This window comes from Leptopilina heterotoma, unplaced genomic scaffold (genome assembly GCF_015476425.1).
Source record: "Leptopilina heterotoma isolate Lh14 unplaced genomic scaffold, ASM1547642v1 Lhet_209, whole genome shotgun sequence".
NCBI lineage: Eukaryota > Metazoa > Arthropoda > Insecta > Hymenoptera > Figitidae > Leptopilina > Leptopilina heterotoma.
In genome coordinates, this window is record NW_025110924.1 from 1,611,730 (window position 1) to 1,637,714 (window position 25,985).

Here is a 25,985-nt window from a genome sequence, read left to right on the forward strand (position 1 = left end):
ACAAATTTTTAACAAATAGAAAGTGTCACCAGCACATTGAGTTGAGAAATCGCATTTTATTCATTTATAAAAATATTTGCTGTAGAAAGCCCCTTATCCAAGGAAAACATTGTTGCAGTATACAGAAATCTGCTGACAAAAGGTGTGACCGTACCATTAAGTGCAATTCTATAGTTGCTCTTAGTTTCTCATGCTTTTGCATTAGATTGTCTTTTTCTTTTGAATGCAATTAGAAAAAGATGGATTGATACTTTGTTGATTTCGAGAATTCTACTCCTGTTCTAGGTCTCATAATTTTTCAGTGCTTTTAGAACATATATTATAGAAGGAAGCTGATTCCGCAGAGTTAGTTTATATATAGCACAAAAGTTATCAAAAGAAACATCTTTTTAAAAATAGTGTTTGATTAATTGTTAAATGTTATCAACAAAGTAAATCATTGATTATCAATGTATCAGTGTATAAAGTAGAAGGACTTGAACATTTTTACATAAATTAACCCAAGTTTACTCAATTGCGGACATTTTTTTTGTTCCACATTTTTGAAAACAACTATAAATATGATGTGCAAAATGTAATTTTTAACAAGTGTTTATGTCAATTTAACAAATTAAAGAGCAAAACTATGTTAATAAATGAAGAGAGAAATATGATTTTTTGAAAAAGTCAAGCTTGCGAGCGCGTAAGCTTCTTGTCTTGTGCGACTCGCCATATTGGTTCAAAAGTGTTGGTACTCATAGATATCGAGATACGACGACTTTTTTGTAAATGGACGCAAAACAAAAAGAGTCAAGAATGGAAGAGACAAAGATCATATATCACATTGATGATGAAGAGACCCCTTATTTAGTCAAATTGAATATAGTCCCAGAGAGGGTAACTCTGGCTGATTTTAAAGCTAGTCTGAATCGCCCTAATTATAAGTTTTTCTTTAAATCAATGGATGACGATTTTGGGTAAGTTTGTATTTTTTTTTGCAATGACGCATTTTAATTTTAATGTCAAATATTTCCTCTGATATTATCTATTCATTTATCAATTGTTTAGAATATTTATCACTTTTATTTATTTTTTTAATCCTAGTAAGTTCTTCATTAAATGTCTTGGTAATATTTGAGAAATATATTAATTAAATATTTTTAACAACTCTAATGGTTTTGTAAGATTATTAACTAATAATCTGAATTTTCTTTTTTAGAGTTGTAAAAGAAGAAATTGTTGACGATGATGCTCATCTTCCTTGCTTTAATGGACGTGTCGTTTCTTGGGTATGTTTACTTGTTCGGTCTTTAATAAAAATTATTTTATATCATTGCCTAATATTGTTCCCTCAGAACACTTGATATTTCAGGATATTCTCAGTTTTGTAATTTCTTAATTATAGTTGGTATCAGCTGAAGGGAGCAATGTATCAGATGGTACATCGCAATGCACAGAATCAGTAGCACATGGTGAACAGAAACATGATCATGTTGATCATGTTCATGGAGCTCCTGGACTAACAACTCGTGGTCCGCTTTCTCTTTCTCATGATGACACACTAACAGAAACGGAAAGTATTATAAGTAGTCGTCAAGGTCATCATTTGCATAAAACTTCTAGACATCATACGGACAAATACGAAAAATATCACAAATACAATGGTATGATTCTGTTTTTATTTCTAAAAAAATAAACAATATGAAATGTTTAAAAGTGTTAATAAAAATAAATTTATCAGGTCTTCGCATAAATGGACATTCTAAACATCGATCTGGGCATGGTTATGAAAGTGCATCAATTCTCAGTTCTGATTTAGAGACATCAACATTTTTAGAATCAGATGACGATGCAAGTAGCCGCATTACATCGACAACTGGAGGTAGACACACAAACATGAGTAGTACAATCGACAGAACAACTATAGGTAATATTTTTTTCTTGTTTATTTTCAGGCATCACAGTTGTTCCCCTTTTGTCCCCTTATTTCAATTTTACCACCTTTTTCACCTTTTTGGAAGATTTGTCAACGTTTTCCCCCTTTTTGCTTATTTGTCCCCTTTTTCACCTTTTTCTAATAAAAAATAATCAAGTTTCTCTTTTCTTGAAATCTTTTTCAAAGTGTAATCATAAAATTTAGACTCAATGTTACAGAATTCATTGTATTTTTAATTTGAAAAGCTCTCTTCATAAGAGCATCCTGAAAATGAATAACTCTATTGTTTCAGATCGTCGTAGGCCTCAAAGGAGACGTCGGCACAGATTACCACCAATGTCCAGAGCATCTTCAATTAGTAGTATTACAGATAGCACAATGTCTTTAAATATAATAACAGTATCTCTTAATATGGATACAGTGAATTTTCTTGGAATCAGCATTGTAGGACAAAGTAATAAAGGTGGCGATGGTGGTATTTACGTTGGCTCAATTATGAAAGGGTAAATATTCTTCACTTTTTCTTCTTTTTTCAATTGGTTTAAAAAAAATTAAGAAAAGATTATTTATTGGAGAATATAATTGTTTCTCATCATTAATTTATTATCTCCAGTGGAGCAGTTGCCTTAGATGGACGAATAGAGCCTGGTGACATGATCCTTCAAGTGAATGATATTAATTTCGAAAACATGTCGAACGATGAAGCAGTTCGAGTTTTAAGAGAAGTCGTTCAAAAACCCGGGTGAGAGATTTATCCAAATTTAATTAATCTTTTAATTAATTAATTCTTGACATATTAGATGGAAAAGTTAATTAATCTTTTATTTCCAGTCCGATAAAGTTAGTCGTTGCCAAATGTTGGGATCCTAATCCAAAGGGTTACTTTACCATCCCAAGAACTGAACCCGTTCGACCGATAGATCCGGGTGCATGGGTGGCTCACACTGCAGCTATTAGAGGTGAAGGATTTCCTCCTCGACCTCCAAGTGCAACGACTCTGACTTCCACTTCCAGCAGCCTTGCAAGCACGTTGCCAGATACAGAGCGTGAGTGTCACTTTTTACTATTATTTTTTTATTTTTTTTAAGAACTAAATCTCGAATGTTTCCAGGAACTCTAGAAGATATACATTTAACGATAAATACGGATATGCCAACTATAGTGCGAGCAATGGCACGACCTGATTCAGGACTGGAAATTCGAGATCGTATGTGGCTGAAGATTACGATTCCGAATGCATTTATTGGAGCAGATGTGGTTGATTGGCTTCATACACACGTGGAAGGTTTCATAGATCGACGCGATGCCAGGAAATATGCTTCGTTGATGCTCAAGGCCGGCTTCATCAGACACACTGTCAATAAAATCACTTTCTCCGAGCAGTGTTATTACATATTCGGCGATTTGTGCTCGGCTATAAATAATTTGAAACTCGACTGTGATACAGTTGGGCCACTGCCACCGCCTAGTTCTTGGGATATGCCTTATTCAGGAACGTATGCTCCTCATTCAACAACAGGCTACAGCCCAATGCCATTTAACTTTACTAGTGAGCCCACTGTTTACGGTTATCACCGCGATGAAAGTATTCACAGTGGATCAGGTAAAAATAATTTTAGCCTCTTTTTTGAAAATACTACCTATATTAAAATACTAAACTATTATTGTTTTTTTTTAATTATTTCCAGGAGGCAGCAGTGCAGGTAGCGAACATATTTGCAAGGAGCCAATTCACGATGTTAAATCATGTTCGTCAGCTTCCGAATCAGAGCTTCAAATGCCATCCGTGCCAGTAATGCCAAAACAAAATTCAGGTAATGGAAATGGTTCTAATGGAAAGAGATCTAATGGTAGTCGCAGTCGATCCAGTGGTTCTGAGCAATCAGTACAAACGGGAACTGGACCGGGGATTCCGTCAAATCAGCAAGATTTATCCGGTAGTAGACAGTCATTTCGCATTGCCATGGGCAATCCTTGTGAATTTTTTGTTGATGTCATGTAGATGGGTCTTCTTTTTTTGAGACATTAATTCATGAGATGACTGCAAAAATTATTTCTAATTTCTAATTTCGAAAATTTTTACAGTTAGTCTCATTGGAATTCACTGTCAGCTTTGCATACATTTTATGTTTGACGTTCTAGTAAAAAATAATTTTAAAACTATTTCATATTTTTTAAAAACTAGCACATCAAGCATGAATAAGATTTTTTTATTTACTACTTTAGGTTACTATTTATTTCTTTTGTAGATTTTGAAAATGTTTTTATATGCATGCGACACTATCGAAATAAAAATTAAGGCTCGATAGTAAATTACTTTTTTCTCAATTCGTAGAATATAATATAAAAAAAATGGTTAAATTTTGTTTGCAAATTTTGTTGCGTCGTTTCATATATTATATCAATATTATTTTAATATTAATGTTAATCTCTATACTGATATTTTTATTCAAAAATATTTTTTTCAACTTTAGTTACGAATACGCACACGCATGATTTATTATTGTAAATAATACGATTCTTTAAAAGCGATATTTTTATTATATTAAAAATGCAAACAATATAAGAAGATGCATGAACTTTTCTTCTGAAATTTTGTTGCTTAAAACTCAGATAGTTGACATTAACATTGTTCCATTGGTTTCCATTGATTTTAGGATTATCTACGACAATGGGGCAGCTATTTTTTTAAAGTCTTCAAGATATATATCAAATATCAAACGAACGATTCGTCAACTTCAATAGTAAGAAGAATTATTTGAAACAACACCAAGATATTTCTATTTATAAGTATAATAACTTGAACTTAAACTTAATGATCTTCGAAAAACTCAATGATGAATCGTTCGAAACGTACGTAATCAGATCTACATACATTTCTGCAATTCCAGAGTTGAAAATATATCTAATAATAATATAATAATAATAACAATAATAATAATTAATAATAATTAATAATAATAATAAAAATAATAACAATTATACAATTATTATCAATTGATTTATTTATATATAACTTGCCTATATATGATTTTTAAAGTTTTAAATAATTTAACGTTTTATATATATATAAAAAGAAATGAATATTTAAAATTAATTATTATTACCTGAATAGCGACAATTTTGAATTTTATTAAAAAAACAAAATGGGGTCTTAATAAATATGTGAGCAAAAGCGAGTTAAAATCAAATTAATTTGTCTATGCATTTGAAAAATATAATTAATTTCTTTTTTCTAATTACATTTTATAAAACTAAAAATAAAAAAAAATACTTAAAAACTAAATAAACTTCTCTTTTAAATAGATAAAATAATTAATTTAATCCACTTTTACTTACTCATTTTATGTAACCCGTTTTTACTATCTTCCCTTAATAGTTTTTTTTCCATTTATTACAATTAAGATATTAGAGTAGAATTACATAAATGACAATATTTAAATACTAAATAATTAATTTAAATTTTTTCACTAAATTCAAACTTTTTGGCATTGATGAACCAATTTTGAAAAACAGTATTATACTTATGTATTTGTAATTTATAATTATATAATTTCTTTCAACATAGACATTTTTTTTTGTTTGTAGGTAAATTTCCAACTCTGCTAAATGAGATACTTCTCAGAAAGGAACATGTATATAGTTATATATTGTACTAATACTAAATGTGCCATTTAAACATTTTTTAAGAAAAGCATTGTACACCGTCTCGGAATCATAAATGCATTTTGAATTCATTTTCTATCATGAGATGTTTGCATGAATTTATATGGACTATTGTAAAGGAAAACACATTTATTTTCTTCTTTAATTTAAATGAGGTAAGACAAATCATTTTTTTCACAAAATAATTTGAAACCGCTGTCAGAATAATTTGCGGATCATTTATTATTATTATTATTTTATTATTATTATTATTATTATTATTATTATTATTATTATTATTATTATTATTATTATCCAACAGCGAAAGATAATTGATTCGCAAATTATTGCGACATTTTATTTATTTTCGTGTGTTTTCAATTTGTATTATTATTATTGTTATTATTATTATCATTATATCTATACCTATCTGAAAATTAAGTTTAAATTTTTATATAATTTTTTAATAATCATTTTGAATAATTTAACTGTTTAAAGTATTAATGTTTAATGTGAATTTTAATATAAATGACAGAATCTATACAGATTTATTTGAATTTAATTATCTATTTTCTTTCGCTAAAAACAAATAAAATAAGTTATATATTTTTAATAATAATAATAATAATAATAATAGGGCTCGGACCAGTGAAAGTATTTAAAAATACTCGGAGTGATCGATTTCTTCATGTTTTATAATATTTATAATATAAATCGATTATTTTAAATAATTTTCGAAAAAGTTCTTTAACAATTTTCAAATCCATTTCTTTAAAATATTCAATTTTACGGAATTTCAATTATTCGTAAATTCTTCAATTAAATAAATATTAGAAAATAAAAACTTGAAATAACATTAAAAAAGTTCAATTAAACTTTTTCAACAAAATTAATTTCAAAATTCAATTATTTTTAAAAATTCACGCTATATTGCTTTTAATATTCAATTATTATCTAAAATTATAACTGAAATTCATTTCTATGAAATGAAAATCAATTTTAACAAAATTTTTAAAAATAATTAAAATTCTGCGTTGAGTTTTATTATTTATGAAAAAAATTGAATTCCTAGAAAGAATTTTATTATTTATGAAAATAATTTAATCTCTCAGAAGAATTTAAATTTTTTTGGAAATAAATGAAATTTGCAAACAATTTTTTACAAAATTCTTAAAATTAATTGTATCTTGACAAGAATTTTAAAACAATTTCTGAAAATAATTGAATTTTGTATACAAGAATTTCATTACTTTTAAAAATAATTGAATTATTGTGATAAATATTTGTTATATTTATGAAAATATTTAAATTCAGCAAAGAATTTTATTAAAACTCCTGAAAATAATTGAATTTCTTGTGAAGAATTCTTATATTTATCGAGATAATTGAATTCTTTCGAAAAATTTTCCAAAGATTTGAATTTGAAAAGTTTACAAAATTCAATTATTTTTGAAAATCTCAAAACGTTCATTTTATAATGCTTTTAATATTTTAATAAAATTTTTAAGAATAATTACATTTTTCGAGAAATTCCATTAAAATTGTATTAAAAATAATTGAAATTCTGCAATAAGTTTTATTATTTATATGAAAATAATTGAATTCCTAAAAAGAATTGTATTATTTACGAAAATAATTGAATCCCCGTAAAAATTTTATTATTTATGAAAATAATTGAATGATTGCGAAGAAATTTATAAAAAAAATTTGTAAATAATGAAATTCCTGTAAAGTATTTATTATTTTTTGAAAATAATTAATAGTTTGTGTAGAATTTTATTAAATTTTTTTTTAAATAATTGAATTCTTTTGGAAAATTTTATGAAAATAGTAGATATTGAAAATCATTGAATTGAGGAAAATTTTGGGAAATAATTGAATTTCGGAGAGAAATTTAATTATTTCTAAAGATAATTGAAACTTTGATGAGAATTTTAAAAAAAAATTTGAACATATAATTGAATATCTGCGAAGAATTTTATTATTTTTGAAAATAATTGAATTTCTGCAATCATTTGTAATTTATCAAAAATTCTCCAAATTATATCGTATACAATTTATGAACTTTTTATCCTTTTTGAATCAAATTACGGACTTTACGGACCTTTTTGAATTAAATTACGGATTTTACGGACCTTTTTTAAAAAAAAAACGGACTTTTCCGGGATTTACGAACCTAGTTCGAGCCTTGTAATAATAATAATAATAACTATAATAATTCTTTATGATTTAAAAGAAGACATGAATATTTATATCTAAATGTATTTAAAAGCTAATATTGTAAATGAATATAATTATTAATAATAATTTGTTAATAATTTTTAAAAGCTCATACAGAAAATCAATTTTTACACATAAATATTGAAACTTTTAAATTCATTGACGGTCACATAGCTCAAGATCTTTTACTAAGCTTATTTTAAACTTTCAATGGAACATTTAGAAGCACTTTGATTTAGATTTGGAGAAAGGGTGAGCTTAAAATAGAAAATAGAATTATTGATAAATTGTCTATTATTTTTCGGTGAATGCTTGAGGTGAGGTCTTGTACTATGTGTGTCCAAGATGAGGTTATCCTTAATAATTGTCCGAGTTTTTTTGTACTTGACAAATTCAATGACCAAACACTTGTAAAGAAGAACTGAGCTCAAAAATGCCTTTTATAACTATTGTTTCTTTCACATTATGTACTTATTTTTCGTGAGTATGTATATGTATATATAAATAATACTTTTTCAACAACCGCTTTCTGCGAAATATCTAATATAAATAATAATGTACACATATAATTGAACTGCATATTAATAATTGGCGTCTTCAACGCGTTAATATAGATAATACTATATAGAAAATAAATAAATGCGACTGTAAACTGTAACACGACTTGTTTGTAATTTAGAATATGAACGAGCATTAAGCAAAAAGTACTGTTTTATATACATTGGGATAAATAAGAAGTATATTTTTATTGGTCCTTTGGACAGTTTTGATCAGGGTTTATTATAATAAATTATAATTACGTATACATATTATAATATACGTATATACATAAATATAAGCATTTAAACGTTTACATACATATGTATACATATTAGAGCTGTATCCGATAAAAAATCGAAAATTATTCGACTCTGCAATATACATCAAATTATAGATACATGCTTAAAAGTAATTTTTATTGTAGACAGAAAATATAGAATATAGAGTTCTTAAAAGTTTCAGAAGAAATAATAATAATAACAAGAAGTACATTTGCAGCACATTATTTTTAAATGATGTCATATTGAATAATTTTTTTTTTTTTACCTTTTTCATGAGAATTTTTTCATTTCTTTTTTATGTTTATAATAAACAAATAAATGTTGTTCTTTAATTATATTATATTCGTCTAGAAATTATATAAAGTTTTTAAGGCTGGAAAAGCATTTTTTTCTATGCTACAACTTATTCAACATAATTATATGAATGATTAAAGAAATTTCTTACTTTGTAATTTTGCCTACGTGACAATGTTATTGTTATTTTTTGAGATACTAATGAATATACTAACATTTTTACAACAGGCACAAAAATGTTTTCTTTATATTTTACTGTAAATCATTATGAATTCAGCAAAAGAAATAAAAGCGCGTGCAAATTAATATTCACTATCTATTATAATATTTTGTCAGCACAGACTTTTACTTTTTTGGCTTTTTAAATGTTTTTTTTCTGTTGTCTATATTTATGCTTGTCTTTTTTAATACAAAGTGCACCAAGACTATCGCTTTTAATATAATAATTATTTAATTATAAAAATTAAACTCGTACTTGATGATAAAAAAACACTATATTGTTCTCGCACTGTAATGACAATATGATTTAAGCCGTTAAAATCTTTGCCATATTAATTTTCAACTTATTTCAGTTTCGAATAGAATCATTAAAAATTAATTTTTATATTAATAATATATTATTTTCTTTCTCATATTAATTTTCAGTTTTATAAAGTGTGGTTATAAGTAGTACGGTTTTCTTTTATTTATATTTTTCCATAATGGATATTAAATGGCGAATTTGTTCAAATGTCAAATTACGACTTGAAAAGAGAAACGCAGCAAAAAAATAAGAAAATGTAATGAGTAATTGCTTAATTTTCCAAGTATATGGAAATTTATATAAAATAAAAAATTCAAAAATTTATTATTGATAAATAATAAAATAAAGTCGAAATAGTGAATAGATATGTAGGTACAGTGGAGAGGCATTGCCTTGATTAGGCGAATGTAGAATATAATCACTTTTCAGCACACCACTTTGAGATACATCATAAATTTATTTGGAGTCCACGACAGAGTCTCGGATCACCCAGATTGACATTCAGATTTGCCCTAGATATCCAATGATCAACAAGCTTTGTCAAATAAAACTACCTTTTTTTTTGCTTTCTCAACTTAGTGAATTCTTTATTATTTGAATAACATCATATACTATTGAGTAAGTAAGTTAGTTAGTTGTAGATTATTTTACCAATATATTATTATTATATTATATAAATTATATTAATTTGAAGCATTGTTTTTTAATCTTTAAAATAACTAATGTAATTTCCACATTTTTTTCAATATAAACATGTAACTATTTCTTGTGTGTAAAATATGATTAGAAAATTTCTGCTTCTTTCGTTATCAAACTTGCAATCATAAAACTTTATAAAATTTTTTTTTAGTGAAAAACAGTCTTGAAATTATTTAATTATTTTCCTTTTTAATAACAATTAAAGCCTCTTATATTTGTAAAGATTAATATTAAAAATTTTAGAATAAGTTATAAATAATTTTGAATCTGTCTGTTAAATTTTCTTTTAATTATTTTTCGACAATTTTAGAAAAAGATCTTTTTATAGTGTTTGAAAGTTGAGAAAACAGTTTATTGGTAATGAACATATAAGTAAAATAAATTAAACAGTTTATAGGTAATGAACGTATGAGTAAAATAAATTTTGTGTAATTTTGTGATAAATATTATGCTATAGAACTTGAAAAAATGAAGGCGCAATGTATAAATGTATATGACCTAGACTGTGCAGAATATTATTAAGGTTAATAAATGTGTGGGAGTAACGTATTATTTTGAATTATGTACTCGATCTTTCGTCTTGTTTCACGGTCACTAAATATTCTCAACAAACTGTCACTGTCCATTTGTTTATATTTTATTTAATTATTTAGTTTAATATTTACACAAAAAAAATGTATGCATTTATTATTTTTAATTGTATAATATAGAAGCGATGAGGAGTGGAGATCAATTAAGTCAAATTAGTGACGAGGACTATTATGCAAGTGGCATTTGTCCCTCCTGTAGATTGGATATCAACAAGGACACGGGCAGATTGAAGTACGTACCTAATTTAAAGTAACAACTTTTTTTTTAAATAGATATTTATTTAGGGTTGCCACGCAACCTGGGAAACTGGAAAAGCTGGAATTTTTTCAAAAATTATTAAAAACAATTAATTTGAAGTAGAATTTTTTACAAAACATGAAGAAATGGATGACTCCGAGTCGAAGACTCGGAGTAATCTATTTCTTCATGTTTTGTAATAATATTCTTCTAAGTTGTTGAATTTTAACAGAGGTTTGAATTTTTAATAGAATGCTTTGAAGAATATTAATTTCTACGGAAAAATAATAATTTTTAAATATTTATTTAAAAGTAAGACCTTTTTTTTAATAAATACCTGTATTCTATTCATTCTATTGTTAGGTGGTGTGTAGGAAGGAATAAATTTTGGCGTGCTTGGATAAGATGTATGCTTCTCATACCAGCAGTAATTTTACCAATAGTTATCATTTTTATTGCTCTTTCTCGATCGACAGTGGTTGGTACCCTTTCAATTCATCAACCAACTGACAAAAGTACGTAAATAATGTTGAGATGCGCGCACTTTATTAATTTTAAGTTAGAAAAATAATCGGTGGAATTTCACTGATTCAGATATTTAGAAAAGTGGTTTTAAATCTACAACTGTGAAGACTATTCTCTTCAATCTCCTCAAGAGATTGGAATCATTGCATAAAAGTATACCTTCCTTCACCAATATAATTTGAAAAATAAAAATTTTGCATATTATAAATGTAGTAATAAATAATTTCAGCAAAATTAACAAGCCAGCATTTAGAGCACTTGTCAATAGAAGAGGATCGAGTTTCTTTCGCCTCAACAAATTCATTAAAGACTAAATACATGCAACGAAATAAAAGAGAAATAAATCAGGTATACATTCATATACGTGTCTTTTGATGATTATTAAGAGGCAAATTTAATTTATAAATACATTTACTGTTGATAAAAAAAAGCCGAAAATGCTATGGTATCTACCATAGAAAAATAGGCACAAGAATGAAAATTATTGTAATATTATTATTACAATTATTACTTATTGCATTTTAGATATATAATGCGCAACAATTCATATTTTTCAAATTTTATATTTTAATTTCAAAAGTTGACGAGATTAATATAATTATCTAAATTATGCATTTCGCGTTTCAATGTTATTATGAACAATTGGTTCGTTCTTGCGTCAGAAGATTTCGATTATAAATTAAAACACTCGAGTTGACCCCGCTGTCGTTTATAATAAACTACAGTACTTAATATAATAAAATTCAATTCTCTTCATCTAATGACATAATTTTTTCAAAATTCTAACTTTGTAGGCAATTTTGAATCTCATTTTCAACGCAAAAAAGATTTTTTTTAAATTTGCAGCCCCGTACACAACAAAATAAATAGTATGTAGTTTTATATCTAAATGTTTGAAAAGAGGAAATTTCGTGTTGTTGGTGATTTCCGGCTTTTTGCACGTTATAGAGCAAACGAGCTCATCAACTTAGAGGCAACAATACGTAATTTGCCAAAATCACAGATGCACTGGCAATTGTTGGATTCAATCATCAGTGATGAAAAGGAACGACTACATAAACCAATTGAGATGAAAAGCGAAAATAATAAAAACGATGATTATGATGATGACGACGATGATGATAATGATGATGATTCTTGGGCGCACAGATTGAAGGACAAAACAGTGACATTTTGGAATAGTAAAGAAACATCTGATGATAGGATTCGAAAAACGCAAGGTATGTAAAATAATTTTACGGATTTCTGTTACAATAAATAATAAATTCTTATTCATAGCTAAGATAATGATGACATACATGGACAAAACTGCAAATCCTTGCGACGATTTCTATCAATATGCCTGTGGTAATTGGTCAAAACACAATCCAATTCCAAAAGATAAAGCTGGATATGATACTTTTGAAATATTACGAGAATCCTTGGATGTAGTCTTGAAAAACTTATTGGAAGAGCCGGAAAATTCTGAAAATTCTGAAAATTCCGAAAATTCTGACGATGCCGTCGTTAAAGCTAAAAATCTTTTTCAAAGTTGCATGAATAACGGTAATTTTAAATAACGCCTTTTTTCATTAAATCAAAGAAATATTATTTACTTAGTACGGAACTTGACTGTTATTTTGTTACAACTTAGAAATTTTAGAGAAGAGACTGGAGAAACCATTACTTGAAATTTTAGACGAGTTGGGTGGTTGGCCAATGTTGAGTCCCAATTGGAATGCCAAAGACTTTGACTGGCTCCTCTTAACAGCACAATTACGCTTGTACAATAACGATATTCTCATTTCATATTGGGTGGGGCCTGACATAAAAGATAGCGATCAATACATTATACAAGTGAGATTATATGAATAAAATATATATTATTTGTAAAGTTTATGACTGAAATTGGTACATAAATTATGTTAAAACTTGAATTGTTCAGTTTGATCAAACATCTTTGGGTTTGCCGACAAGAGATTACTTTTTGCAACCTTCAAATGCAATATATCTAAATGCATATAAAACGTACATGGTTAAAATTGCCACTTTATTAGGATCATTAAACGATACACAAAATCAAGTGGAAGAATTGATTGAGTTTGAAAGAAAACTTGCAAAAGTACGTATTAAATCGTAAAATGAAAAACAACTACATTTAATTAATTTCTTAAAAATATTTAGATCACTACTTCACCAGATGAAAGAAAGGACGTTTCTGATCTCTACAAAAAAATGAGTATTGGCGAACTGAAAATAATTATTCCACAGATAGACTGGCATAAATATTTATCCATTGTTTTAACTCGCCCGGCACGAATGTCCGAACCAGTCGTTATATTTGCTCTACAATATATGCAGAATTTAATTCACCTTCTCTCGAAGACTACATCAAGGTACAAATTTTCTCTCTCTCTCTCTCCTTTTTCAAATTTTAACTTAATTTGAAAAACAATTTCTACAGGACAATTTCGAATTATCTTCTGTGGCGGTTCGTCAGACACAGAGTCAATAATCTAGATGATCGTTTTCAAGAAGCTAAACAAAGATTTTATAAAATTCTCTTTGGACGAGAACAATCTCCGCCCAGATGGAAGAATTGTGTAGCTCAAGTAAATTCAAATATGGGAATGGTTGTGGGCTCAATGTTTGTAAAAAATTACTTTAACGAGAACAGTAAAAATGATGTAAGTATATATTGAATATAAATAAATATCGAATGCACTAATTAATAATTTTTCATTTCAAGACTCTTTCGATGACACGAGAAATTCAAAACTCCTTCAATGAATTATTAAACAAAACTATTTGGATAGACAGTCGTACAAAGGAAATTGCAAGTAAAAAAGTTGAAGCAATGCTCTTACGAATCGGATATCCTGATTTTATTTTAGAACCAGAATTATTAAACGAACGTTATAAGAATGTAAGTTTTTTTTTAATTTTTAAGAAAGCTTTCAAGTTTAGAATTGTTGTTTAAAAAAACTACATCGTATATATTTATTTCATTAAAAATTTCAGGTCACAATTGAACCAGAAAAATATTTTGAAAACGTACTCAATATTTTACGACATTTGACAAAAATTGAACAGAATCGGCTTGGAAGTCATGTTAATAAAACCATTTGGACTACTGCTCCAGCCATAGTAAATGCATATTACAGCAGAAATAAAAATCAAATAAGTGAGTTTATTTTTGAAACATAATAAATAAACTGAAAGTCATATCAAAATTCTTTTTTTAAATTTTTCGAATTGGAATTTAGTATTTCCTGCAGGAATTCTACAACCACCATTTTATCACGCATATTTTCCCAGAAGTCTAAATTATGGAGGAATCGGAGTTGTCATTGGTCACGAAATAACACACGGCTTTGATGACAAAGGTCGGTTATTTAATAAAGATGGAAATTTGCAAAGATGGTGGAAAGACAAAGCAATTAGAGAATTTCATCGGAGAGCGCAATGTCTGATTGGTGAGATTATTCAAATTAATAATCAATTATATACGAATGATGTTTTCAATTTCAATATTTCAGATCAGTACAGTAAATATAAAGTAACAGAAGTTAATATGGAAATTGATGGAATTAACACTCAAGGAGAAAACATTGCCGACAATGGTGGAATTAAGCAAGCTTTCAGGGTTAGTTTATTTTTTCTTATAAATATTCTCCGATACTTTACATTTTAGATCTTTATTTAGGAATATTTAATACCATTTGCAATTTAAATGACCTTTTAAGACATTTTCAAATGCAAAAGAAAAAGATACTGATGAAAATGAAATTTATATCTTTTTTAGGCTTATGAAAAGTGGTTAAAAATAAATGGAGATGAGAAAGAAAATCTTCCAGGTATCAATGCAACAGGGAAACAATTATTTTTCTTAAATTTTGCTCAAATGTGGTGCGGTTCAATGAGACCAGAAGCAACAAAAAATAAATTGAAAACCGCTGTACATTCACCGGGTAAATTTCGAGTAATAGGCACACTGTCCAACACCAAAGATTTTGCACATGTTTTTAATTGCCCTCTTGGATCGCCAATGAATCCAAGAAAAAAGTGTTCAGTGTGGTAAATTGAGCAAATCAAAAAATTAAAACATAACATTTTTTTATTTTTACCTGCTTACAAAAGCTGTTTCTTCACAAATAAAACCACTTGATATAATACAATTGGAAATAGAAACGAATAATAGTAGATTAAAATAAAACTGATCTTTTTAAAATTCCAATAATTATTTACTCTGAAAATAGTTTCTTCTTAACGGTAAGAATATATTTTTCAAAATATATATTATATATTTAGTTTTCTATTATACATAATTTATATGTAAGAAAAATAAATTTTAAAGCTTTGATTCAGTTAACCAATTAAATTTTTGTTCTTTTCTGTCAGCCTGAGGATTAATCATAATATTGATTAATGATGGTTCATTTTTAAGCTGAAATTAAATAAAATCTCTGTACAGAATGTGGCTTGTTTGTTAAACTATACTATAGTAAAGAAAAATTTTTTTACTCACTTGTAATGCATAATTCAAAGATTTCTGAATCTGTTCAACTGTAGTGCAGTAGTGACCCTGTTTCCCAAACATTTCCATTATTTTCTCGTAATGCACTTCGCAAGTCAATGCGAACGGTGGAATTCTACGAATTATTAAAACAAACATTAAATTCAATTACCATACAAATTTATTAATTTATGTAATTAAAATCAATTGTAGGGGCCATACACTTGTGTCGGTGCTCCACTTTGCTGAATTTGACGGAAAGTTTCAGTGTCCAATCCACCGTAAATTCCATTATTATTTATCACAATAATGATAATTGGCAGTTTATATCTGAAAATTTGCAGTAGAAAAATTACTGTATAATTTTTTTCACTCGATTGAGAATTGTAATTAATATAGGTGAGAAAATCATTTAAGCGTTAAATCAACGTATTAAATAAATAATTATCATTTTCCAAAATGTACCTATACATAGTCTCTACCTCCATACCAGAAAAACCAAAAGCACTATCTCCTTCAATGCAAATAACTTTCTTATGAGGAGCACTGTCTTTGCAATAAAGAGCAGCAGCTATTGCGTAACCTAGACCAACTCCCATAGTGCCAAAAGTTCCAGCATCTAATCTGTGCCTTGGTAAATTATTGAGCAGCATTGTTCGACCGATGTCCATGGTATTGGCCCCCTCTGAACAAATTATACTATCTGCAAATACAATATAATTATTAAATTAAATTTTCATAAAATAGAAAATATAATCAAGTATTAATAAGTTAATTAATTATTAATAAGTACCTTTCGGCAGCATATTTTGAATTTCTCTGAAGACTGTATAATAGTTCAAGGGTACCGAAGTGTCCAAAGATAATTTCTAAACAAATACGGAGTATAAAAATACCTTTTCAACAGTTATGAAAAAACATTTTCTATCAAAATTTTACTCACGTGAATAACTTCTCGATTTTTTTCACTAAACAAAATAAGTTTCCTCCACCAAGGATTGCTCTTACTCATACAATAATTTTTTCTCTTAAGTAGACTGGTAAGCTCTTTGACAGCTGGAATAATATCAGATTGAATAGCCACACTTCCTGGAACTGAATTATGTAATTCTTCTGCGCAAATATCTATCTGTAAATCAAGTAACAAACTTTAAAAATTATTATTCGTATGTTCATTCTCCAATTTTTGAGTAAGATTTTCTGTAAAACTATACTGTTTTGCAACCTGAATAATTTGAACATCACTTTGAAACCTTGGTGGACGACCAAAGTGTAACATCCAATTCAATCTAGCACCCAACAGCAATATCACATCACAATTTTGTAAAACAGCTGTCCTGGCACTTGATACACAATGTATGTCTTCGTCTGGTACGACTCCCTTACCCATTGGAGTAGGGAGAAATGGTAAACCAGTTGAGGAAATTAATTCCTGTATCTGCTTTTCGGAATGGCTATAAGCAGCTCCTGAATAATTATAATAATTATAATAATTCAGCAGCAAATTTAAAAATGAAAAATCCTAAAAACAGTATCAAACTGACATTCTTTCTTCAATGAAAATAAAAGAATTACGCACCTTTGCCGATTATTACTAGAGGTTTTCTAGCAGCAATAATTAAAGCAGCAGCTTTCTCAATTAATTCGAATTGAGGATAAATAAGAGGAGGTGGTGGGCACTGTGGAATTTTCATGATACTCTGCTCATTAACTTTCTGTTGAAGTAGAGTGGCAGGTAAGTCGATATATGCCGCACCTTTTAAAATATAGAATAAAATATAGAAATGTAACGTTAATTTTCGCATTGCACAAGAATTTAATCACCAACCTGGTCTACCATACGTTGCAAGTCTCACTGCCTTTTCAACATGTGAGGGTATTAAATTTGCAGTTGGAGGTCGTGCTGCGTATTTACAATAGAGACGACATGCTTCAACTTGCGGGCATTCTTGAAATCCACCAATTCCTTCATGATCAGTTGGGCACGATCCGCCCAACACTAAAAGTGGCCTAATTGTTCAAGCAAAGAATTAAGAGGAAAAAAAAACAATTAAGAACTATACAAACACTATAGAACACTACAATTCATTTGAAAACATACCAACAGTTAATTTGTGCATTCGCCATACCACCAATAACATGTAGTAGTCCAGGTCCCGACACGCATAAAACAGCCGCTGGTTTCCCTTTTAAGCAAAACAAAAAAGAATGTAAATGCATTCTAAAATAATTGTTTTGGATCTAGTCTTCTTGTTTTGGATGAAAATAATGTTTATTACTTGTCAAATAGCCATATGCCTGAGCGGCATAACACGCTGCTTGTTCATTCCTGAAACCTAAATACTCAATACCCACTGACTGTATGTTTAAAGCCAGTTCAATTACCGGATGACCCATTATACCGAAAACGTATTTTATTCCCTAAAATTAAAAAGAAATTCAAAACCATAAGCAAAATAGAATCGTCTTTTATATAGTAGTGGACAAAAAATATTTACCTGTTCCTTTAGAGATTCAGCCATTATTAGATTGCCATTTTTTTCCGTCATATTGTCAGTCTATTGTTTATTCCAAGGTTCGAAATCGAGTCAGATGATAATATCTAATATTCTAATGTGAAAAGAATGAAACGTTACAATATGCAATAAGTATATTGACAACATTCATGCGTAACTTTGTATCCGAACTTTGAACTTTGCATTTGATTATTAATTCTCTGTTATATAAAAATATAATCTATGTAATCTTAAATAAATAAAAATTATGTTTAGAAAAGGTATATAATTTTGAAAAATACTTACTTTATGTAAAAATAGTTTTAAATTATGTATTCCTCTTTTAATATTATGCTTATTATAAAGAATTTAAAAAAGAGTTGACATTTAGAGAACAAATCTTAAACAAATATGATATAATTAAAAAAAAATATTATTGTCTATAATTATAATATTTATAGCTACAAATAAATACCTGAATATTAACGTTACTAAGGCAGATTTTTTTTCACTGTATATTATATTTAGAAAAGCTGTTTTTACGTGAATACGTATATTTATTATATTGTATATAATATAATTGCTTTCTTTAAGCTTGCAAGTATACCTATAGTGTTGTCGGCACAACAACAATAACAACGTCACCATATTTTTTAAACCATATTCGATATTATGGCGCACTCACACCTTTGGTTGCTGCCTGCCTGCAGGTTGTCATGGTAATTACATAAGAGTAAGAGAGTTAGACAATTCAAACTATATGTTTTCTCTCCCTTACTCTAGTTGCTCCACCAAAGCTGTGAGTGCGCCTTTAATCGATATATCAATTGTCTCGTCGTTTGAGTGCGCGGTGAAAATAATTTAAATACAATATAATTAAAGAAAATTCCCTTATGGAGCTCTCACAGCTCTGCCTGCCTGCGCAGGCAGTAATTGGAGTAAGAGAGAAAATCAATTAGAGTGAAAGAGACAGTAAATTCAAATTTGTATGCTGCCTACTAGCTGTGAGAGCGCCTTTACATTTCATTTACCTAATAGAATTTTTAATGTTAAATTGAAAAGAGAATTTCTTTCCATAAATGTGTAATTTGATAAAAATAAATTAGATAAATAGGACATAAGATTTTTTGTTTTTTTTATCTTTTGATCGAATTTATTTTTATCAAATTACACATTTGAGATTTTTAACGAACTTTTCATTATTTTTGAATCAAATTGCGGACTTTACGGACCTTTTTTAAAAAAACGGACTTTTACAGCCTTTAAGCAAAGTTAAGGACTTTTACGGGATTTACAAACCTAGTTCGAGCCCTAATAACAGTTTCGAAATAGACATTTTTTTATTTATTTTATCAGCATAAGTAATGTAAAAAATTTTTCTCTTTTTACTGACTTATTGCAATTGAAATTCATTAAAGTATGTTATGTATAAGCAATGTTGGAAAAAAAAGGTTTTAAATTTGTTAAAATAAAAAAAAGTTGACTTGAGAATTCTTAATTTATTTAAAATTTGAAAGCTAGAAATAATGCAAATAATGTTGTACCGAAATTATAATGATAAAAATGATTATAATTTTTAATAAAAAAAAAAAAGAATTTTTCAAATTGTCAACTACAAATAAGGCAAGGTTGTAAAATTATTATTTGCGATACAAAAGAATACTCTTGGCACATTTCATTCCTACTAGAGCTGCATATTCTGAAATCTCATGTTCATCTCGACATCTAGGCAACATTGTTCTATACGTTTTGTACAACATAGCTTGCTCTCGATACAGAAGTAGAACCTAAAAAAATGTTGACATTTGCACGACTATCCGCAATTAATTTATCGAGGAGTGAATAAAAAATCAGTTTACTTTACCTCGTCTATGTTTACAATACCATTTTCATCAATTGCCTTTAAATCCTCATTCAGTCGACTGTACTTATTGACATTCAATTTCAATAGACACTTTTCAATGTCACACCACACGTAAGTTTCCGGACACAAAAGTTTCGATGGAACCATTTTCGACTTGTATCTCATTTTCGGGCAAATGTGTATGTAAAATCCCATGTAATAATATTTGAGATTCGGCACGGTTTCATTCAACTGTCTGGTTAAGAAAATCTCACGCAATGAGCTGAAATAAATTTCATGATTTAAAATTGCAAATATTGTTAAATTGCAAACAATATCTGTAAATTAATACCTGAAAGTTCCTAGAGAAAGATGAGAGTAGGCGGGATCGTAATAGAAATACACACTAGAGACACAAGCAGGTAAAATGTCTATTACACCGACGGCAATTAACTTTCCATTTAACCAATACTGATCATGAAAGGAGCCATACCCTTGAAGTGGACCATTTTCTGGACGCCATTCCTTAAAAATTGCTTCATTATAACCACTTTATCAGTTGTTGCTAAAAGAAATTTATCTAAAGAAAAAATAATAATTATACCTGTAAAGAATTCTTGCCGAGAAATTTATAAAATGACGATTTATCACAGTCTTCTGGATCATCCTTATGAATTGTCATTTGATATTTTTTGTAAAGATTTGCACTTTCATCGAGAGTTTTAAGAAATTCGTCCGACATTACTCGAATTAATTTTAACTGTCAAATACATTTTTCTAGTCAGTAAAATAAATAGAATAAAGTGTATGTCTATTAATGACAAATCTTATACAGAAATAGCTTTTTTTTGTACCTAATAATGAGAAAATCGAAAAAACTGACTCTTTTATAAAGTTGTTTTTTCGACTCGTTCAATTTTTTTACATTTTTTTATTATATATATATGCGTTATGATTACCTCCAATTTGTTCATTTCGCTATTTAATTCACTGAAAAACTGTTCCAAAGTTTTACTGGAATTTTGTTGCTGTTTCGACTCGGATAATATAGTTTGAATTTCAGATGTCGATTTTCCTTGCGATAGTAATTTATTTTGTTTTCTTTCTAAGCGTAAAATTTTTGCTTTTTTTTGTGGATTATGTTCAAGTTTTGTTTTATTTGCTTTGACATCTTTATCGGCTAATAATTTACTGCCTGAGCTTGATGCAATACTGTCTTTTACCTCTTTTTTCTCTATGCTAAAAGAATTCTTACTTGATTCTGATGGCAATGAATTTTTATTAATTTCACAAGGTGCAATGATTTTACTTATTTTACATATTTTAGAGTCCTCTATTGTTGCATGAGGAATTTTGGCTGTAAATATATTCGTGAATAAAATTTTTATAAGAAATATATTGCGGTAAAAAATAAAGGTTCAATTATTAATTATAACTTACATAATTTATCGTGATGAATGTCTGTATTTGTATGAGACATTTTTTCCTCTTTGCTTAATTTATTCTTTAGAAAATTTGACATTCTATTAAGTATTTTCTTTTGGGACTTGGAAATTTTGAAGTTTAATGCATCACATCTGTTAATAAGTTTTTTTTCTTTTAATATGTTTAATATTTTAAATAAAATATACACTCTACCTTATCGTATACGCTGGGCAACAAATTTTGTCCATTACTGGTTTATAGCAATAACTTCCACTTCTTCTCCAACCTCTGTCAATTAAATTCTGATAGTCTTGTACAGTTAATGTATGAGCCCACATTCCTGCAGCAAAATTCAATAATATAAATTTTTCCTTGAAAATAAAAATATAATAGAAATTAACAGTTTCAGGTTATGTTTGTAATTTTTCAAATAGAAATACAAAAAGCAAATCAACTATTAATGCAAACCATTGGCGTTTAAACACTGTATTAGATCGAAAATAATCAATAAAAACTTGATTCGAGTTTACATAATATTAAAATGAAAATTTTAATCTATAAACTATATCATAAACATAACCTAGAATTAGTTTGCTTCTTAAGTTGCGCTTTTCTTCAGAGAACTTGTCGTCACATGCATATAGAAAGAAACAATTTCCAAAACATACCGTGACTGAAGTTACTATTTGGATTCTTACAATAACCACATCTGTAATCAGTTTGTTCAGAGTGGTATTTCACAATACTACAAGATATTGATGCCATGATAGTCGCCAATTTAATCACCAATTATTTATGTTTTTCACAGAGTCGCTATTATTATTTATATTATATACAAAAAATACAGAACAATTACATACGATTGGCACATGGCTCAAAATGACAATCAGGCCAAATCAGGCTAGTGACTGAGGTTTAATCCACAATAGAAACATATATTTTTTAATCAATGCTAAAGGTGCTTCACCTCCGGTGTTTTGGTCAAGTTTCTAATTTTCAAGAGTAAAGGTGACTTCACACGGGAACAGAAGCATAGTGCTTTCTGCTTTGACACATATTATTGCAGAATCACCTTATTATTTAAATAAATCAACCTCCTGTCAATTTGAATTATTTAAATATTTAAAAAATAAGCTAAATATAATTATTGAAAAAAGTCTTTCATTTTACATTTAGTATATGTATTAAAGGAGCATTAAGATTTTTAGATAAAATAAAACTTATCCTGTTAATATAAAATATAAAAAATTTACTCAAATTATTAATTTATTAATTTATAAAATGTATAAAATATATAAAATATATAAAATATTCATCAGGTTAGAAAGCATTGAGAAAATAAATGTCTAATAGTTGGTCGACCATGAGGACAATTCCAAGGATTCTTCATCGTTGACATTTGAGTTACAATTTTATGCATTTCAATTGGATTTAAAGTTTTTCCAATCATAACTGCGCTGCGACATGCTCTTGAAGCAAGCATTTGTTTTATTCTACTTGGTCGTGGTATTCGAAAAATTCCACTATCTCCAAGACCATCTTCTTTAATAAGAAAAATTAATTCCTCGATGTCCTGTTCATCAAATTGCCATCCACCACTTACAGGCATTCCAATTAATTTTACTCGATGACCTTGACTTGCTGATTATTTTCAGTTCAATGGAATTAAACATAGAAATGAAAATTTATTCTTTTTTACATGACACTTGCAGATAATTCTGATAAGTTTAATTTTAAGTTTTCAAATATTAACTTAAATTCGGCTCTTCTTATAAACTCGGTAAAATTATATAAAGTAAAATCTTATCAGAATTATGAGTCAAGATGGTTTAAAGTGTATTAAAAATATAAATGCATTTACCTTCACGATTTATTGCAAATGAAAATCCATTATCTTCAAATATAGTTTGATTGTCAATTAAAATTGTTTCATTAAGAGTAGAAAGATTCAAAAGTTTTGGAACAATTAATAATTGAGTTTTTAATTTAGTTTCGTTGTTTAGTTTTTCGAATCGAAATTTTTCATCACTAGCATGCTGGTCAATGATAAATAAATCGCTGTCGAGCTTAGTCACTATGAAACCTAAATTGAACTGTCCTATAATTTGCATCTGAAATTAATGAAAATTAATTAATTAAAAATTAATGAAATAAAAACTTAATAATAATGGTACATAATTTAATAATTACATTTTTAAAAGAATCTTTAGTTAGTTCTTTCTCAAGCTCCTTTTCAGCATCTTCATTTTTTTGGCTCAGTTGTATTTTATATTTCATTCTTTTTAATTTCGTCTCATCTGGTTCTTTTTGTTCTTTTTGCGTTTGTAATTTATTACGAATTCTTTCTAAGGTGGTTTCCATTTTCATGATAGTTGAATCTCTAACTACCATTAACTCCAACTCTTTTAAATTGATTACTTTTTTCTTTTCTTTTGATGGATTTTGAAATTGTTCAAATTGTTCATTTTCATTATTCTGATCATTTATATCTTTGCTCTCTTTTTTTAAATTCGAAAACTGGTGTCTTTTTGGTGAGGGAAAAGAATCGTTGACAGGAGAAATATTCCTCTTACTTCTTCCTTTCTTAATTGAATTATAATCAGTTGACAATGAAAATATTTGTTGAGAACTTTCCCATTCCCGTTGCAAATTAGTTTTGAGTGTCGCGAGAATCAATTGTTCTTGAGTGAAAAATATTTTTCTCTTATCAGGTGTAACATTGACATCAGCACAATCTTGTTTGAGTTTCAAATTCAAGAAAACAAAAGGATACTGTTTATTATTATATTTATGATATGTGTGATTGATGAGCCTGCTGATTTTCGTAAGATCACAAGGTCGACCATTTACATAAAAAAACTGTCGATCAGGACAAGAACGTCCTACATTGTGATTGGAATTACTCACGTAACACTCCCATGTGAAATCAATCGGGATATTCAAAGGCAATTTATATTCCTCTAAAATTTCTTCATTTGGAAATTCCATGACGATTTCCTTTAAACCATCAATGGCTTTAACGCCAAATACCGATTTGACGTTCTCGAGAACTTTACTTGCTTTATTTGTAGAGACAATGAGAATTGGAGGTTTGTTTCCGATAGAATTCGTGCACTTTATTTTAACACCAACCGAAACTAGACAATAGCCATACAAAACCTGAACAACACGGGAAAATTCCTTTTTTATATTCCTTTCGAATTCCTTTAATCGAACTGGTAGTGTTTTAAAAATATTTTTCACATGAACTGTTGTTCCTTGCTTATGAGGACTTTCTTCTTTACTCGTTAATTTTCCATTTTTATCGAATGTCAGTGTAAAAGTGTGCTCGCAAGTTGAATGTTTGGTGATAATTGTAACATCTCCAAGAGCGCATAATGAGCTCAATGCTTCGCCTCGAAAACCAAATGTGTCAATACTGGTAAGGTCTGAAAAATCTTTCAATTTCGATGTGTGATGCTTGAGACCTGAAAAATTATTATTTTATTAAAAGAAATATTAAGTGATATATAATTAGAAAGGTTAATAATAATTACACAACTCCTCAAAGTCGCATTCTAAAATTCCAGATCCATCGTCACATATTGTAATACATGATTTCCCATAATCTATGAGTTTAACTTCAATAGTTGTAGCACCACTGTCCAAACTATTTTCCACTAATTCTTTTACGGCAATTGCAAGATCAAAAACCACCTGCAAAAACAAGTTCACGAAAGAAGTCAATTATTTTCTAAAATATTAATAAATCCTTCTAATTCAATTATTTTCTTAAATAGTAAAATCTTTACAAAAATTTAATTATTTTCAAAAACAATTTTAATTAAATTCCTCGGAAAAATTCAAATTTTTAAATATTAACAAAAAATTCATTTAATTCTTCGGAACAATTCAATTATTTTTATAAATAGTAAAAATCAATTAAAAATATTTACCTGACCAGAGCATATTTGATGAACTGCTTCTTTATTAATAGACTTAATTTTTTTAGAAGCATCAGTTGTGCTTTGGGGTTCGTCACTCATTATTTTCAAGATTAAAACAATTATTAAAAATTATTTTTATCTTTATAAAAAAATAACATGAAAGTAGTACCGGACTACCGGTTTTTCTTTGTTGATAAAATTAAGTAAAGGTGCAGTCACACTTTTCTGCATGCCCGCGCGGTTGTCATGGTAATGTAGACGAATAAGGGTGCAATCTCACGTTGTTCGGCTTTTACGTTTTCTGCCGAGCGCACCTTTAGAAAGTTTAGAA

General features: G+C 28.1%; 5 protein-coding genes across 18 annotated transcripts; 2 read left to right on the forward strand and 3 right to left on the reverse strand.

Annotated features, from left to right (window-relative positions):
• The first annotated feature begins 295 nt into the window (after window positions 1–295).
• LOC122501367 (segment polarity protein dishevelled homolog DVL-3) lies at window positions 296–5,961 on the forward strand. Of its 5 annotated transcripts, XR_006301562.1 has the most exons (11): window positions 296–956; window positions 1,199–1,268; window positions 1,385–1,643; window positions 1,721–1,906; window positions 2,208–2,418; window positions 2,529–2,657; window positions 2,747–2,961; window positions 3,027–3,518; window positions 3,604–3,852; window positions 4,573–4,659; window positions 5,504–5,961. XR_006301562.1 is itself a non-coding variant. In XM_043610761.1 (10 exons), the coding sequence occupies exons 1-10, from the start codon at window positions 769–771 to the stop codon at window positions 4,605–4,607; spliced, it is 2,034 nt and encodes a 677-aa protein (XP_043466696.1). In that variant the 5' UTR covers window positions 296–768; the 3' UTR covers window positions 4,608–4,912. The 5 variants fall into 5 exon arrangements, 4 of the variants coding, with proteins under 4 accessions (XP_043466696.1, XP_043466698.1, XP_043466695.1 ...); XM_043610761.1 differs by lacking the exon at window positions 5,504–5,961 and having other exon boundaries at window positions 4,573–4,912; XM_043610763.1 differs by lacking the exon at window positions 5,504–5,961 and having other exon boundaries at window positions 3,039–3,518; window positions 4,573–4,912.
• A 3,551-nt stretch (window positions 5,962–9,512) lies between these two features.
• LOC122501394 (neprilysin-4) lies at window positions 9,513–15,543 on the forward strand. 9 transcript variants are annotated; one of them, XM_043610807.1, is made up of 15 exons: window positions 9,513–10,036; window positions 10,828–10,939; window positions 11,309–11,460; window positions 11,700–11,818; window positions 12,474–12,690; window positions 12,749–13,015; window positions 13,104–13,306; window positions 13,395–13,571; window positions 13,634–13,845; window positions 13,914–14,136; window positions 14,199–14,375; window positions 14,471–14,633; window positions 14,728–14,925; window positions 14,989–15,095; window positions 15,255–15,543. In XM_043610807.1, exons 2-15 carry the CDS (start codon window positions 10,833–10,835, stop codon window positions 15,528–15,530), a joined length of 2,598 nt encoding a protein of 865 aa, XP_043466742.1. In that variant the 5' UTR covers window positions 9,513–10,036; window positions 10,828–10,832; the 3' UTR covers window positions 15,531–15,543. The 9 variants fall into 9 exon arrangements, with proteins under 9 accessions (XP_043466742.1, XP_043466741.1, XP_043466740.1 ...); XM_043610806.1 differs by having other exon boundaries at window positions 9,514–10,036; window positions 13,113–13,306; window positions 14,716–14,925; XM_043610805.1 differs by having other exon boundaries at window positions 9,516–10,036; window positions 14,716–14,925.
• A 5-nt stretch (window positions 15,544–15,548) lies between these two features.
• LOC122501395 (2-hydroxyacyl-CoA lyase 1) lies at window positions 15,549–19,110 on the reverse strand. Of its 2 annotated transcripts, XM_043610816.1 has the most exons (14): window positions 18,936–19,110; window positions 18,767–18,860; window positions 18,464–18,575; window positions 18,245–18,386; window positions 18,067–18,151; window positions 17,794–17,975; window positions 17,545–17,721; window positions 17,191–17,432; window positions 16,909–17,094; window positions 16,759–16,834; window positions 16,431–16,668; window positions 16,188–16,295; window positions 15,978–16,101; window positions 15,549–15,896 (listed from the first exon to the last, which is right to left on the reverse strand). In XM_043610816.1, exons 3-14 carry the CDS (start codon window positions 18,512–18,514, stop codon window positions 15,801–15,803), a joined length of 1,707 nt encoding a protein of 568 aa, XP_043466751.1. In that variant the 5' UTR covers window positions 18,515–18,575; window positions 18,767–18,860; window positions 18,936–19,110; the 3' UTR covers window positions 15,549–15,800. The 2 variants fall into 2 exon arrangements, with proteins under 2 accessions (XP_043466751.1, XP_043466750.1); XM_043610815.1 differs by lacking the exon at window positions 18,767–18,860.
• Window positions 19,111–19,939: 829 nt separating this feature from the next.
• On the reverse strand, window positions 19,940–22,654 carry LOC122501398 (arginyl-tRNA--protein transferase 1). Its single transcript, XM_043610819.1, has 8 exons — window positions 22,397–22,654; window positions 21,942–22,068; window positions 21,744–21,880; window positions 21,263–21,660; window positions 20,908–21,063; window positions 20,656–20,828; window positions 20,325–20,586; window positions 19,940–20,247 (listed from the first exon to the last, which is right to left on the reverse strand). The coding sequence occupies exons 1-8, from the start codon at window positions 22,491–22,493 to the stop codon at window positions 20,101–20,103; spliced, it is 1,497 nt and encodes a 498-aa protein (XP_043466754.1). The 5' UTR covers window positions 22,494–22,654; the 3' UTR covers window positions 19,940–20,100.
• Window positions 22,655–22,976: 322 nt separating this feature from the next.
• On the reverse strand, window positions 22,977–25,873 carry LOC122501397 (mismatch repair endonuclease PMS2-like). Its single transcript, XM_043610818.1, has 5 exons — window positions 25,664–25,873; window positions 25,265–25,424; window positions 23,919–25,195; window positions 23,590–23,839; window positions 22,977–23,369 (listed from the first exon to the last, which is right to left on the reverse strand). Exons 1-5 carry the CDS (start codon window positions 25,751–25,753, stop codon window positions 23,044–23,046), a joined length of 2,103 nt encoding a protein of 700 aa, XP_043466753.1. The 5' UTR covers window positions 25,754–25,873; the 3' UTR covers window positions 22,977–23,043.
• Window positions 25,874–25,985: the final 112 nt, after the last annotated feature.